Source organism: Phacochoerus africanus, chromosome 1 (assembly GCF_016906955.1).
Source record: "Phacochoerus africanus isolate WHEZ1 chromosome 1, ROS_Pafr_v1, whole genome shotgun sequence".
In the NCBI taxonomy this organism is placed as follows: domain Eukaryota; kingdom Metazoa; phylum Chordata; class Mammalia; order Artiodactyla; family Suidae; genus Phacochoerus; species Phacochoerus africanus.
This window is the reverse complement of record NC_062544.1, coordinates 152,597,129-152,614,377: the sequence shown is the minus strand read 5'-3', so window position 1 is coordinate 152,614,377 and position 17,249 is coordinate 152,597,129. Positions and strand designations below refer to the sequence as shown.

General features: G+C 42.8%; 1 protein-coding gene across 2 annotated transcripts in view; it reads left to right on the top strand.

Annotated features, from left to right (window-relative positions):
* Positions 1 to 16,581, top strand: part of KBTBD12 (kelch repeat and BTB domain containing 12) — a 72,685-nt gene extending 56,104 nt beyond the window's left edge. The window contains exons 6-7 of one of the 2 annotated variants that reach the window (XM_047782473.1): positions 14,559 to 14,741; positions 15,689 to 16,581. In XM_047782473.1, coding sequence (XP_047638429.1) covers positions 14,559 to 14,740 — 182 coding nt within the window. In that variant the 3' untranslated portion in view covers position 14,741; positions 15,689 to 16,581. Of the gene's footprint in view, positions 1 to 14,558; positions 15,335 to 15,688 lie in introns of those variants that run through there. The other variant, XM_047782481.1, reaches the window with a different exon arrangement.
* Positions 16,582 to 17,249: the final 668 nt, after the last annotated feature.

Here is a 17,249-nt window from a genome sequence, read left to right as displayed (position 1 = left end):
CTCCAGGGGAGATCCTGGAAGATTCCTCCTTGGGGATCTGACCAGCCCCTAAATAAGGCAAAGCCACATCACCCCAAAGAGAACCTCCGTGGTGTCCCTCTCTTAAGACACCCAAGCAGCTGGGGACTATCAGGCCTCTGAGGAAAGTGTATACATGAAAGACAGGTCAAAACACATAAATGAAGAAAAGCACCTGGAGGAAACAGACTGTGCCAGGAGAAGGAGACAGATGAGAGAAAATGTGTGTCCACGCAACAGGAAAAGGGTATTTAGAGAGTTCTTGGAAATTAAAAGTATGATAGCAGAAATGAAATTTACAATAGAGAACTTGGAATGTAGAGTGGAAGAAAATTCTCAGAAAACAGAGCAAAAAGCAATTACATAGAAAATGAGAGAAATTAAGTCCAGGAGATCCAATGATTGAATAATAGGAGTTCTAGTTACAACAGCAACAACAAAAAAAAAAAAACACAGAGAAAGTGGAGGGAATAGAGACAAAGCATCCATGAAGTAAATTAGGACACTTTCCCAGAACTGAAGCCACCAGTTGAAAGGATATACCACATGCCCAGCACGGCAAAAGAAAACAAACATGAACTAAAGCACAGACTGTGGAGGACACCTGTGAGATGGAGAAAGCTTCCAGGGGGAAAGGACTTGTTCCATGGAAAGTATCAGAAGTCAGAATGATGTCACACTTCCAAATATAATGTTGGAAAGTAGAAGAAAATTAAGCTAATGCCTCCAAAAATTCCAAGGGAGTTATTCCTACCTACACTTCTATACCAGCTGAATTTCTAACCAAGTATGAGGGCACAATCTCAGACATGCAGTGTCTTGCAAAATTTTCCTCCTGTTTTCCCTTTTACTAGGGTATGCTTCACCAAAAACGAACATCTACACCAAGTAGAGTAGACCTGGGACCCAGGAAACAGAATTAAACATGGAAAAGAGAAAAGGAAATCCCCAGAAGGATGTTGGGGATATCCCAGGATGACAGCTTTATACAGAGCCTGAAAAGCCAGCACAGTATGGAGCACATCCAGAAGAGAAAAACTAACAAAAATAAAACAGCTGGAGAGGAAACAAGAAGTTGTGCAAGAAAGGAAAGTCTGCACCTAACCATCTGTGAACAGCATTCCTAACAATCATGTCTGATAACGTCGAGTTAAACATGGAGCCACCAAAAGCGCGCCTCAGTCATGCCAGGAGGTGGAAAAATAGAAAAGAGGCAGACATGGTGGGAGAGTGGAAGGAGCTAAAACCACATTTCCACAGGGGAGGTTGGGAGTTTATGCCTTCATCTGAGAAATCGAGAAGTAGCAGGAGTACAAAACATGTAATCTATAGATAACAGTGCTCAGTGCCAGAAGAATCAGCCAGAGTTGACAGGTACCAGGAAATGGGAAGTCATGTAGGAGATAACTGTTTCTAAGGAATAAGCTTTGCAAGGCTGTTTGACTCTAAATCGTGTGCACATGCAACTGATAAAACAAAAACAATTTTAAAATGTGTAAATATAGTACCTACAAGGGAGGAACGATAGGGGGTTATTAAGGAAAATATTAGCAGGTGAGCCTGCTGAGGGGACTTTGTGTGGGTCTCATGCATTTCTGCATGTCTCGTGAGCTTAGACACTGACTTTGTTCTGGACTCTCTTTTCGAGCATGTTTGCAGAGCAGACTGCCTTAGAGGATAAAGCTAGCATGTCCCTCCATAGCTTGGGCAACCATGCTTACTGACCATCATAAAAGCTTCCGGTTCCCTGAGCTTAGGATTCCTCCCCTACGGTGCAGCCCACTGGTTGCACAGGGCCGCCTGACACTCTCCCTGTTGCCCTGTGGGATTTGCAGCTCAAAGGCTACATCTTTAAAATGCTGGTGCTGGAGTTCCCATAGTGGCTCAGAGGTTAAGGAATCTGTCTAGTATCCATGAGGATGCGGGTTCGATCCTTGGCCTCTCTCAGTGGATTAAAGATCCAGTATTACTGTGAGCTGTGGTGTAGGTCACATATGTAGCTTGAATCCCGTGTTGCTGTGACTGTGGTATAGGCCAGCAGCTACAGTTCCAATTCTACCCCTAGCCTGGGAACCTCCATATGCCATGGGTGTGGCCCTTAAAAAAAAAAAATGCTGGTACCCTGGCTGTTACTGTTGCTGTGGGAGACACTGTACTTCATCTGTGACCCAGGAGTTTTGTGTCATCTCAGTGTCCATGAAGCTGCAGGGAGCTTACATGTAAAGTCTCAGACTCTCCACAGTTCTTAACAGAGGCCTGAGACTCACCAGGGAAAACAAAATCAAAACCTCTGTTGCCCACCTCCAACACAGAGTGCAGAAGCCAACAGTACATTTCAGAAAGATCAGAATTAGAGCTCCTGTGGTGGTTCAGTGTGATAAGAACCCAACATGGTGTCCATGAGGATGTAGATTCAATCCCTGGCCTTCCTTAGTGGGTTTAGGATCTGGCATTGCTGCAAGCTTCAGTGTAGGTCACAGATGCAGCTTGGATCTGGCATCGCTGTGGCTGTGGTGTGGGCTGGCAGCTGCAGCTCTGATTCTACCTCTAGCCAGGGAACTTCCATATGCCGCATATACAGCCATAAAAAGAAAAAACAAAACAGAAGGATCAGAGTTCATAACACCAGGCCTTCATAAGCTTACAAACTATAGAAGAGGAGGAAGCATTTCCCAACTCATTCTATGAGGCCAATATTTCCCAGATATCCAAACTGACATTGCAAAAAGCATTGCAAGAAAACTTTGGGCCAATATCCATTATGAATATGGATGTGATAATTTTCAATAAAAGGCTAACAAACTGAATCTAGCAACATACAAAAAGAATTATACACTATGACCAAGCAGAATTTATCCCAAAAATGAAAAGTTGGTTCACCCTACAAAAATTAATCAGTATAATACACCATATTTGTAGAATAAAGGATAAAAACAGGTTGGTCATTGCAATAGACATAGAAAAGGAATTTGACAAAATCTAACACCCTTCCATGATGTAAATACCCACAACACTAGGAATAGGAGGGAAGTTATACAACCTGATAAAGGGCATCTATGAAAACCCACAGCTAACATCATACTTAGTGGGAAGACTGAAGTCTTTCCCCCAAGATCAGGAACAAGACAAGGCTGTCCACTCTCGCCACTTCTAGTCAACACTGTACTGGAGGGTCTAATCACAGCAGTTAGGAAAAAAAAAATAAAAGGTGTCCAGATTGGAAAGGAGAAAGAAATTGCCTATGACATGATAATTTTATTTAGAAAATCCTAAGAAACCCACCAAAAAATCTATTAGTACTAATAAATTAGCACTAATAAATGAGTTCAACAAGGTTATGGGAATGCAAAAATTCAATTCACAATGGACAATCTGAAAATAATGTTAAGAAAACAATTCCATTTATAGCAGTATCAAAAACAATAAAATACTTGAGTTCTCTTGTGGCACAATGAGTTAAAGATCCTGTGTTGTCATGGCAGCAGCTTGGGTCACTGCTGTGGCACAGGTTCAGTACCTGACCCAGGAACTTCCACATGCCGAGGGCAAATAATAATAATAATAAATTCTTAGGAATAAATTAAATGCAGGACTTGTACAATGAAAATTGCACATCATTAAAGAAACTGAAAACCTAAATTAATGGAAACATATTGAACACAAAAACTGACAAGCTGATCCTAACATTTATATGGAAGTGCAAGAAACCCTGAATATCCAAAACAATCTTGTAAAAGAAGAACTAAGTTAGAAGACTCATAATTTAAAAACTTACTTCATAGCTATAGTAACCAAGGCTGTGTCGGGGGACACAGTAACAGACACACAGAGCAATGGAACATACATAAGAGTTCAGAAATAATTCCTTAGAGTTATAGTTAATTGCCTTTCAACATGACTGCCAAGACAATTCAGTGGGGGAAAGAATCCCTTTTTCAACAAATGGTGCAGGAACAGTTGGATATCCACATGCAAATGAATGACTTTTGGACCTCATGCATTTATAAAAATGAACTCAAAAATCTAAACACAAGAGCTAAGACTGTAAAACTCTTAGAAGAAAACATAACCATAAATCTTTGCGATTCTGAATTAGGCAATGACTTCTTAGATAAACCTAAAGCACAAATAAGAAAAAAAATAGATAAACTATATATCAAATTTTATAACATTTATGCTTCAAAGGGCACCATCAAGAAAATGAAAATACACGGGGTTCCCACTGTGGCACAAGAGGATCAGCAGCATCTCTGGGGTGCTGGGACACAGGTTAGATACCTGGACCAGCACAGTGGGTTAAGGATCTGGTGTTGCTACAGCTGTGTTGAAGGCTGCAATTGAAACTCAGGATCTGATCCCTAGCCCAGGAACTCCATATGCCACTGGGCAACCAAAAAAGAAAAAAAAAAGAAAATGAAAATACAGCTCACAGGATGGGGGAAAATATATTCAAATCATATATCTAATAGGAAACTTGGGAGTTTCTGCTGTGGCACAGTGGGTTAAGAATCTGATTGTTGTGGCTTGGGTCACTGTAGAGATTCGGGTTTGATCCCTGGCCCCAAGAAGTAGGTTAAAGGATCTGGCATTGCCGCAGCCATGGTGTTGGTCACAGATGCGGCTCGGATTCAATCCCTGGCCTGAGAACTTCCATATGCCATGGTGTTGCCAAGAAAGAAAATGAAAAAGAAAAAGAAACTTGTACCTAGAATATACTAGGAACTCTTACAATTCAATAATAAAAAGAAAAATAATCCATTTTAAAAAATTGACAAAGAACTGAAAAGATATTTGTCCAGTGAATTTAAACAAATGGCCAAGTGCCCACATCATCAACTGTCAGCAAAATGGAGATCAAAATCATAATGAGATAACACTTTAAACCCACTAGGATGACTATAATTAAAAAAATACATGACAAATGTTGATAAGGACTGGAGAAATTAGAACCTCATATGTGGCTGCTATGGAAAACAGTCTGGCAGTTCCTCAAAAGGTTAAACATAGAGTCATGATTTGCCACAGCATATAACCAAGAGAACTGAAAATATGTGTCCACACAAAAACTTGTAGATGAGTGTTCTGAGCAGCAGTATTTGTAATAGCCAAAGTGTAGAAACAACCTAAGTGTCTATCAGCTAATGAATGGGTAAATACAAAGTGGTCCACCCATGCAGTGGAATATTTCTTGGCAATAAAAAGGAGAGAAGTGTCGACATAGGCTGCAGCATAAACAAGCCTTGAAAATGTTATGGTCAGTAAAAGATGGCAGTCACAGAAGACTCCATATGATGCCATTTATATGAAATGTCCAGAAAAGGCAAATGCATAGAGATAGTGGTTGTCAGGGGCTAGGGGAAGTGTGAATGGATGTGACAGTTCTTTGGGGGATGACAAAAAAGTTCTAAAATTAGATGGTAGTGGAGTTCCCGTCGTGGCTCAGCAGAAATGAATCTGACTAGGAACCATGAGGGGTTGTGGGTTCAATCTCTGGCCTCGCTCAGTGGGTTAAGGATCCGGCGTTGCCATGAACCGTGACATAGCTCACAGAGGTGGCTCGGATGTGGTGTTGCTGTGGCTGTGGCATAGGCCAGCGGCTACAGCTCTGATTCGACCCCTAGCCTGGGAACCTCCAGATGCTACAGGTGCAGCCGTAAAAATACATACATACATACATAAAATTAGATGATGGTGGTGTTTGCACTGTGAATACACTAAAAACCACTTAATTATTCACTTTTAAATATTCACTTTTAAATATTCACTTTTTAAAGGATGAATTTTATGGTATATGGCTTACATATCAATAACGTTGTTATTAAAGAAAAAGGAGCTCTTCCCTTCTCGCCCCCTGAGTACTCAGCTTTTGTGTTTGGACACTAATGAGGGGAAGTCAGCCACACTTCCCACAAGGAGAGAGAGTGGGGGCTGCTCCTTTGAGGGAAAGTGGGTGAAACGGCTCATTCCAGGGACAGAGAGAGAAGACATCTAGTGTCAGGAACCTATTCCTGCTCATGAAAGCTTCCACGAGAGCCTTAGGGACTCCAAGAAGGATCTGCGCCCATGCTTGGCACACAGAAATCCTGCCTTTCCACGACCACATGGGTCTCGACAGCTGCCTCCTGGTGAAAACTGTGATGAGCCAAATGCCAAAGACCCCTCTCCAGTGCCCTACCCCCACCCCACTGTGTCCTCTCGCTCAGGTGTGCCCCCAATCCTTGTAGGTCCACCAGGAGGGGTTGCTTCCAGAGGGCTCAGCAAATGGAAAATGGAATGAACCTGAAAAACCCACACTCAGACACATCATAATCAAACTTTTAAAACTAAAAATAGGAGTTCCCACCATGGCCCAATGGAGTTGGCAACATCTCAGGAGCAGTGGATTGTAGGTTCAATTCCCAGCCAGCACAGTGGGTTAACAATCCAGTGTTTCTGCAGCTGTGACTTAAGTCACTACTGCAGCTCAGATCTGATCCCTGGCCCAGGAGCTCCATATCCCATAAGGCAGCCAAAAATGAAAAATAAAAATAAAAAAGAAAATCTTTCACAGCCAGAGAAAAAACAGAGATAACATAGGAGGAAAAGTTATATTAGAATGACTGTGGGTTTCTCAAATCAAAGAGACCAGCAGACAATGGAACAAAATCTAAGTCCTGAAAAAACCAGCTCTCAGGAATAACACATTCAGCAAAAATATCCTTCCAAAGTGAAGGCAAAATTAAGATCAGACAATCTCAGAAAAGTTAAGAAAAGGTACTGCCTGCAGACCTGCTCTAAAAAAAGAAAGTTACAGAAAATTCTTCAACTGGAAGGCAAATGGTATCACAGAGAAACTTGGAACCTCAGGAATCCAGGAAGAGAAAGGGAAATGGTGTCTTACCTGGATAAATACAGTGAACATTTTTTTTTTCTCCTCAGTTCTTTAGCGTATGAATGGCAGTTGACAGACAAAAAATTTAACGTTGTCTAATAGGTGTTATTGTTACACAGAGAGGGCCATCTTCTCTTGTGATGACAATTAAACATAAAGGGGGTAGGCAAGCTGAGGGACCAGACTTTGGGGGGATGGGTGTTCTTGCACCCAACTGAGGTGAAGTATAAATGCAAATAGTCTGTTTAAAGTTACTGTAATCCTAATCCTATAAAATTGGATTATGATGATCATTGTACAACTATAAATGTAATGAATTCATTGAGTAATGAAAAATTAAAATTTAAATAAATAAATAAATAAATGCCAAAAAGTTACTGTAATCCTAAGAACAACTGCCAAAAATAACTATACAAAGAAATATAGTTAAAAATTCCTATAAATTTAAATGGAATATTTGAAATATTTGAATAATCCAAAAAGGAAAGGAGAAACAGAGGAGCAAAAATCAAAGAAATAAAATAGTAGCACTAAATGCTATCATATTGATATTTACATGAAATACTATGGTCTTTATCAGATCATTTCATCACATAGACCTTCCACTTGTACTTAGAGAAAGCTTAACCTTCAAAAAAAAAAAGTTTTTTCTTAAGGAAAAGAAAATAAACTAGTTTTCTTGAAAGAACCATTTCCTATTTTAACTCCTAGATAACTTTAAGAATAAAACACATTCTGCATTTCTTATAAATAAGCCCAGAATACTCATTAGAAGTTTGTTTACAGTCAAGGGATGCAATTTCTCCTTGATCAAAAGTGGGTTTCAGAATTCCCGTCATGACACAAAAGAAATGAATCTGACTAGGAACCATGAGGTTGAGGGTACGATCCCTGGCCTCTGCCAGTGGGTTAAGGATCCAGCATTGCCATGAGCTGTGGTGTAGGTTGCAGTTGCAAAAGCGGCTTGATCCCCCGTTGCTGTGGCTGTGGCTGTGGCTGTGGCTGGCAGCTATAGCTCTGGTTGGACCCCTGGCCTGGGAACCTCCATGTGCCGATGCAGCCCTAAAAAGCAAAAAAAAAAGGGGGGGGGTTTATACACCTATTCCCTCAACTTGGAGGAAAATATAAAATCTCTGATTAACTAATTGCATTTCTGGACAGTGAAAGACTGCTACTGTGCCATGCTGTTTTATAATATGCTGATGTCCTACAGGGGGCTGTAAAGGAACCCCCACCTCCAGCCCCCACCTGTTTCTGGTACTCAGACATTCATCTGGTTTCGATTTTGGTTTTGGCCCATTCTTGGCTTCCTCCACTAGCAGAGGCACCATTCGTGGTCATGCCTCTTTGTGACACTCAGGTTGAGTGTCAGGGGGTAGTTAAATTACCCCTTTCACTGACTGGTGGCTCCTTCTCCACTAGAGGGGATAGGTGACACCCCCCACCTGAGGGCAAAGCCAACCAGCTGAACCAGCCAAGTCAGCCTGCCAGTCAGTGATTTACTCCCATGTCATTCAAAGTGAAGTGGAACTTGAGATGGTTTACAGAGACGCAGACAACACAACAAGAAATTAAGGTAAATGAGAAAACGGGATAAAAGAGAAGTAAAATCAAGCAAGACATTGTGGGGGAGGTAAAGCCACCCAATGCTCTGATGTACTGGTTGTATGTGGCCCACCAGTTCATCTCTGGTCCCACTGGAGGCCAGAGCAGAAAGGGCTCCTGTCCCACTACAGATCTACAGTGTCCTCAGAGGGGGCAAACCACTGCTAGAGGGGCACATCTCTTTTTTTTTTTTTAATGTTTTTAAAATTAAAGGTATAGTTGACTTACAGTGTTGTGCCAATTTCTGCTGTACAGCAAAGTTGTCCAGTCATACATATATATTTTTACTTTCTTATATTATCGTCCATCATGGTCTATCCCAGGAGATTGGATATAGTTCCCTGTGCTGTACAGTAGGACCTCATTGCTAATACATTCTAAATGTAATAGTTTGCATCAACAAAGCCTAAACTCTGTCTATCCCACTCTTCCTCAGCAACCACAAGTCTGTTCTCTATATCTGTGAGTCAGTTTCTGTTCCGTAGATAGGTTCATTTGTGCCATATTTTAGATTCCACGTGTAAATGATATGATATGGTATTTGTCTTTCTCTTCCTGACTTACTTCACCTAGTATGATCATCTCTGGTTGCATCAGTGTTGCTGCAAATGGCATTATTTTGTTCTTTTTTATGGTTGAGTGGTATTCCATTGTACATATATACCACATCTTCTTAATCCATTCACCTTTTTTTTTTTAATCGAGAGCATGCTCTATAATGTAAGTATCCCTTGCTCCTATGCAGGCATAGCCCCCTTCATTGTCAACATTGCCACCAGAGTGGTACATTTGTTACAGTTGATGAACCATTCACCTTTTGATAGACATTTAGGTTGTTTCCATGTCGTGACTATTGTAAATAGTGCTTCAATGAACACAAGTATGTGGATCTTTTTTGAGTTATAGTTTTGTCCAAATATATGTCCAGGAGCAGGATTGTTGGATCATATGGTAGTCCTATACTTAGTTTTCTGAGGAACCTCCATCCTGTTTTCCATGTGATTGTACCATTTTGCATTTTAGAGGGGCATATATTTTAAATGTGGAGAAACCTCTCCCTGTAGCCTTGTATAGGACAGTGGCAAATGCCTTCAGTAATATTTCTATAATCAATAACGTGCAAGTCAGCATTTCACCAAAGAGCGAGTCAGAAAAAAACAATTCTATAAGGGACTAAAAAACATCCTAAGTTTTCAGTTCTCTGATAGTATCATTGAATTGAAGAATGAAATTTAGACTAAAGTGGTGCTTTTCAAATTTTTCCACTGAAGGACCTCCAACAAGAAGCACCCCTAAAGCAGGCAGGGTACAACAGAGGCAGTCTGCCACATTCATGGAATGCCTTTAATGATATCATTTACCTCAAATAATCATTCAGATTCTTAATTTACTCCATATAAAATAATTTTTTCAGATGCTGACTACTGGAGGTAGCAGGCTGGGGCGGGGAGTGTCCTGACTCCTTTAATGAGTAAGATGCTCTTGTGTTAAGTGTGTCTATTGTTGGAGAATTAACCAAATTGAAATGAGCTGACACTGAATTCAGCCTCCAGTTTCTCTTCCGAGTTAGTACAATAACATTTCGGGAATCCAAGCTCACACAGAGAGATAGATACACAGGCTAACTGTTGTTTCTTGATCTCTGAGCTCTGTTAGGGTGGAAATGGGAGAGCAGCAGAAGGGCCTACAGCAATGGCAAGCTTGTGCTCCTGGGCAAGAGCCCTAACTGGGGTGCATCCTTCCTGAGGCTCAGGCCCCCAGCCACACAAGAGGCTGTGACCCAATGCCTGCTGCCTTTCACAGTCAAGAAAGCTCACTCATTACCTTCTCTACTTCTTTGCCACTAATGCGGTAATTTTCATTCCATGTAAATTAGAGATTTCAAGGACAGATGGTAATGTGCATACACATAGTTTAAAAATATGTCTCCCTAATAAACACTGAAATGAAGAAAAGTAAACAAAATTAATGAAGAAAATTCTGTCTATTCTGAAATTTTACAAGGCTCCAGCCTGCTTTAATTTGAGTAAGGACACTTCATTCAGCTAAAACGAAATGTAACAAAACACAAGTGCGGCAGTGGTAAAAGACATTCCAACACAACAACAGAAAAAGACTTAGAGAAGCTACTTCACCTGGTTAGGAGGACAGGCACAAAGAAGAATGGCCACACTGGACATCTCTCCTTCGACGGACGGCCCAGGGTCAGACCCCTCCACCCCTCATAGCCAGGACACTGGAGGGAATGGCAATTCCCTGCACTAGCACCTGCCAGTTGGCCACAGTGTGAAAATGCAGTGATAGCACCTGGCTTGCCTGGGCCACCCCACCCCTTCCAGCTTCTCCCAAGCTGGTGGGCCAGCTTCCTTCTGGTAAATCCCTACTGTGCGAAACCCAGCCAAGTGAGTGTCTACCAGTGCTACCAGGAACTCTGATTCAACAGGCATGATCCCTCAGCACAACTTTGAGATATATAAAACAGAAACTATACAGATCACAACTTTGAGATATATAAAACAGAAACTATACAGATCACAAGACGATACAACCACAAGAACTGCATGAACTTTCTCAGAAAGTGATAGATGGAAAAGATTTTTTTACAAAACTAAAGGAAGAAAAGATTTTGAGTTTTGTGTCTATAAAAGTTAACTTAAGCTAATTACAATTAAATAAAAGTTAAAAATGAGTTCCTCAGTCTCACTAGCTACATTACTCAATACTACATGTGTCTAGTGGTTACTGTATTGGACACTGTGGATTACAAATATTTCCTTCTTCACAGAAAGTTGCTAAGTGTTCTTACCACCCATCCACCGCCCACCCCCACCCCCACACAATATGTGAGGTGATGGATTGTGAATTAGCTTGGTTGTGATGATCATTTCACAGTGTGTGCACATATCAATTATCACATTCTATATCTTACATAGATACAATATTTTTAAAATTTTATGGCCACACCCATAGCATATGGAAGTACCCTAGCCAGAGACTAAGCTATCTAAGCCATAGCTGTGACTTATACCACAGCTGCAGCAACACCAGATCTTTAACCCACTGCATCAAGCCCAGGGATTGAACCTATGCCTCCACTGCTACCTGAGCTGCTGCACTTGGATTCTTAACCAACTGGACCGTGGCGAGAACTCCTCATAGATACAGTGTTTACCTATCCTTTATGACTCAGTAGAGATGGAAAAAGTAAATATTCACATCCATACCTAATTTTGTGACATTTTCCTTAAAGAGGGCCTCCCAAATCATATAAGCTTTAGGTCCTGCAGAGGCTCCTGGCTTCCTCAGCAAGCTGCGGAAAACACAGCCACATCATGTCCTACATTCCATGGAGCTCAGTGGTCTCAGGAACAGGTGTTGAGGATGACAGATATGGCTGGGAACTCCAGGCTGCCAGTTCTTACCGTGTGCCTCTAGGCAGGTCACATAATCCCTCTAGGTCTTAACCCTAGTGTGAAAACAGGGAGAATACCAGTGCCTGACCCACAGAGTGGTACAACATAGCATCTCAAAGTGGCCAGGACAGGGAGAACACAGTATCAGCAGTGACAGATTTTTGGAAATAGTCTTTCAGGAAATTCAGGGTTTTTAAAAAAAAGCATTTTCAGGCAAACAAAAGCTGAAAGAGTTCGCCATAAGAAGACCTTCTCTAAAGTATGTACTTCAGGCATAAGAAAAATTATCCCAGATGAAAAAAAAAGTCTAAGATGCAATAAAGAATGAAGAGTAATGCAAGTGTAAGTATGTGGTAATTCTATGAACAGTTATCGTACAAGTTATCATACAACAATAATAATGCCTTTTTTTTTTTTTTTTTTGCTTTTATAGGGCCACATCTGCGGCATATCGAGGTTCCAAGGCTAGGGGTCTAATTGGAGCTGTAGCTGCCTGCCTACACCACAGCCACAGCTACAGCAGATCCAAGCCAAGTATGCAACCTACTCCACACCTCATGGCAACACTGGATCCTTAACCCACTGAGTGAGGCCAGGGATCAAACTCGTATCCTCATGGATACTATTCAGATTCGTTACCAATGAGCCATGATGGGAACTCCAATTATAATGTCTTCTGGAGTTAACAGAATGAACATGCATGTCAACAATGCTAATAAATTGGAGAGAAGGAAATTAAATTATCCTAAGGCCATCTAAGAGGAGCATCAAGGTATTGATTAATCAAATCTTGATAACTTGAGTGTGCAAGTTTTAATCTAGGATAACCCCCTACCAAAAAAAAAAAAATAGAAATAGGGTTTATAACTTCTGAATCACTGGAGGTAAAGAAATGGAATGATTAAAAAAAAAAAACACTCACTCCAAAAGACAGCATTAAAGGAGAAAAGAAAGTACAAGTGAGACAAGAACAGTCTACAAATGGGATGTTAGATTTAAACTAAATATATCAGTTATTGCATTAAGTGTAAATGGACTAAATGCTCCAGTTAAAAGACAAAAAATTATCAGAATCATCTTTAAAAGTGTATTTTTTACTAGTTATTAGTAAAATAATACTAATTTTGATACTACTCAAAAGAATTCTAATAGAACTTATTCCAGAGTAAGAGGGTCACTTAAATGATCAATTTATAAATGATAAAGTTTATATTTACTTAGTAACAGACTCGAAATGTGTATGGTAAAAAACGACAGAACTAAAAGGAGAAATGGACAAACCCCTAATCTTAGTGGGATATCTTAACATAGCTGAGTAACTGACAGCTAAATATAAGAGTTCTTGTCTTGGCACAATGGAAACGAATCTGACTAGGAACGATGAGGTTGTGGGTTCGATCCCTGGCCAAGCTCAGTGGGTTAAGGAACCAGCGTTGCCATGAGCTTGCTGTAGGCCCCAGAAGTGGCTTGGATATGGTATTGCTGTGGCTGTGGCTGTGGCCAGAAGTTGTAGCTCTGATTTGACCCCTAGCCTGGGAACCTCCATATGCTGCAGTGCGGCCCTAAAAAGAAAAAGAAAAAAAAATCAGTAAATATATAGAAGATCTAAATAACACAACCTAATGAACATATATGAACAACTCAAAACCCAGTTCTTTCCAAAAAGCACACATAGACTGTTTTCAAGTATTGACTTTTATATGCCAGCACTGGGCATTTTTACATACATTATCTCCTCTAATCTTCATAAAGTCATGATGGATGTCTGGGTTGGAGATGTCCCATATGCCCTCCCACCCCATCCATCCCTTCTCTTCCTCACTCTGTGTCCTGCAAAGCCAGCCTGTGTGAGCTGCATCCACAGGTTCCTTTCCCCTCTGGCTTCTGGGTGGGTTTAGCCAGTGGAGGCAAAAGCAGAAGTTGTTGGGTGAAAAAAGGGTAGAGTAAGGGTATTTATTCTCCCCTCACCCTTGCGGGGTTGCCAGGAGGGTCCCTTAGAACAGCTACATCTGCCTGCCCCTATCTACCTTGCCAAGAAGCACTCTTCATGCAGCTGCTGTTCCCACGTTCCAGTTCCCAACCCTTCCCCAGTGCCTTCCTGGTGGCAGTGGTCCTGGCCATTCTTAGTCCTGGGGGATTTGTGAGTATTCCTACACCCTGCCCATACCTTTCCATGTCCCTTTTGCAGACTCTTAAATTGCCCAGTTAGAGGGAGCCATCTGTTTCCTCCAAGGACCCTGGCTGTGTGTCAGCATTTTAAGGCAACATAAGGTCAGGGAGGTCAGCGACTCACACAAGGTCATATAACCTCCTCTTACAAGTGTAGGAATAAGGACAGTTTCCTTCTGGGCTGGCATCTTTAATAAATTGTTGGCATGACCCTGGAACATCCCTCCAACTTTAGATCACAGTATGCCCTGTCAGTATGTCTGAATAACTCCTGAACACACATTGTAATATGGCCTTAGTTTTTTTAAATGTTGCAAACACTGTATCTTCCATGTAAAGTAGCTTTCTTTCTGTGCTTGCTTGTTCATTAATTTTTGGTGCATAATACCCTTTAGAGGAAGTTGCTTAATGGTGATGATAACCTCTGAATTTAATACCACTGTGATATGTGATATTTTGTCTCCTGACCTGGCTGTTTTCAGATCGCCATGAGGTTATCTCCAAAGAGATCCTGGAGTTGGACCCCTGGGAGAACCAGTGGAACGTTGTAGCCATTGACGTCCTCATGCACGACAGCTATGATGTCTGCCTGGTGGCCAGAATGAATCCTCGAGACCTCATCCCCCCACCTTCAGATTTGGTAGAAGAAGGTGGGGGGCACTGAGGTCAGTGTCACTGTGGGACCTCCTGTGGTGTCTGCAAAGGAGGCACCAGGCATGGAGAGCCCACGACATCCACCTGTCCCTGGGGACATGTGGGTTGTATGCATAATGCCCCTGTGCAGAGCAGCATGTGCTGGGCACTGCGAGGCGGGGATGTGCAGAATCCATCCTCAGGGACCCAGCCTTTGCAACATCTTCCCCCAAGTTGGACGGTGAGGACGGAGCCATCTGCTTCAGTTCAGTTGAGCATAACCAGAAAATAGCCACTCCCAAAGTATAATTTAGGGTTGACATTTCAATAACCCATGGGACATCCATCTATTTTACTTACTATCTATGCTTCTGGTAGTACAGTGGATCCAAATAATGCATTTTGGTAACTGTTCTTCACCAACTTCCCAAGAGTTTCACAGGCACTAAGTTCTTTTTTAAGTAGGAATGGTCAGTAAATTCCCTAGAACTTTCCCAAGGGGAGACCATCCTAGACCGAGACAGCTCTTCTTCAGTGCAGAGCCATGTGACTGTGATGGCCACTCCCTGTGTCCCCAGGTACCAGCTCTTTTTTTTTTTAGGGCCGGTCATGGGGGTTCCCAGGCTAGGTGTTCTACCTGAGCTGTAGCCACTGGCCTACACCAGAGCCACAGCAATGTGGGGCCAAGCCACATCTGCGACCTCCACCACAGCTCACGGCCACGCTGGATCCTTAACCCACTGAGCAAGGCCAGAGGTTGAACCTGCATCCTCATGGATGCCAGTTGGATTCATTAAGCACTGAGCCACGATGGGAACTCCACCAAGTGCCAGCTCTTAACCCAGGCAAGGGAGGCGGGTCCACAGAAACTGGAGCCAGGTGGAAACCTGCTTCTGCCAACATGAAGGGGGACCAGTCAGACCCAGGGTGGGTTGTCCCAAATGGGCTAGACTCAGAGGACTCCCTTCTCTCTTTGCAGGTTTGCACCAAGTGCCCTTGGCAGTGCCTGGCATGTGTGTTGGCCTTTGGGTGGCCAGCATGGGGGTGCACCTGCTCCACCCACATGAATGTGTGGATGCTGCCAGCTTCCCTTGGGTCAGCAAGGCCTTGTTGGCAGCCGTGAACTTTTCTTGATGCACTGGGCTCAGGATTGAGGCTCTCATCCCAGCTCTGCTGCTTACTGCATGTGTGACCCTGGGCAAGATAAACTTTTAAAACCTGTTCCCCTCCTGTGCGGAATAGGAAGGAAAAGTCTTCTGTAGGGTTGATGTGAGGACTGAGTGATAAAACATTAAGCATGGTGTCTGTGAGACGCTAAAACAGCAAATGTTCTTTAGCTGCCATGACTTTCATTATTCTTATCTTCATAATCAGCATTTTCCGAAGCCTAGTGTCCAAAACACCCGGTGTTGGAGTTGGGTGTTGGGATTTCAGGGAGAAATGTGCACAGGGTTTGAGATAGGTCTTAAGCCACAGCCACAGCCCCTCAGCTTCTCCAGGCCCAAGTGAATAAATCAATGTTTCTTTTGAGCCCTGGATGCTGCTCCTCTGACCCACGTTTGTGGTTCTGCCCTCCTGTTGTTGGACAGCATTAGAGATTCAGCCTTAAACATTTCCCCATCCCCCTTCTCACCTTTATTGAGGGCTGTCCTGACATGCCATGAAGAACCCATAAAACTAGTGAGATAGGAGGACTTGGCCCTGAGCCCGGACATGGGAATGGTCTGGACACTGAGACTGGGAGAAGCTGTAGCTGCCAGCACACCTGTTCAATTCCTGCTCATCAGGGAGGCGTCATCGTTCTCACTGATTGACTTTATAACAAGCAAATGCTTTAAAAATGAATCACAAAATAAAATTTCACTAGTAATAGATTGCTTTCATTTCGTTTCTTGTACTGTGATGCAATGTAACCTTCTTCTGAGGAGGGGGAGAGTTAGTACTTCCTGGGAAGGAACCAGAGTTGAGGATGACCATCTACAAGGTTGTCAGGAGCAAGGCCCAGCGGCCAGGACACATGAGGTGGGCAATGGGTGGGAGGTGGTCCTGTTTCCAGGGTGGCTGAAGTACTGGAGGAGCCAAGAAAAGGAGATGGGGCCAATCACAAAAGCCCTCAAAGGGCACCCTAAGAATTCCAGCCTTTATGCCTCAGCCACATGCTTTCAGGCAAGGAAGTCCTTTAAGAATGTGCCCCCCAGCCCAGTGTAGGTGAGTGGGGGTGGAGAGCAGATGGAGAGGGGGCCTCGAGGGAGCTCCCTGGTACCGTTTAAGTCCAGTGCAGCCAGAACAGAGGACATCCTTAGTCAGAGAAGGAGATGCCAGGCATTTGACCAAAAGAGCACATGGGTCATCCAAAACCAAAGTCCATCAGGGTCCCATGGAGAGCCACCACTGATGGCCACTGCTGTCCACCCGGGCCTGGCTGGGGCACCAAGAGAGGGGAAGTATGGGAGTGTACAGTCAAGGCACCCACTGTTTGCCAACCCTCACAACCAGCTCCGTTGTGCCCCATGCTTCCTGTTCCCGGCTTGCTGATAAAC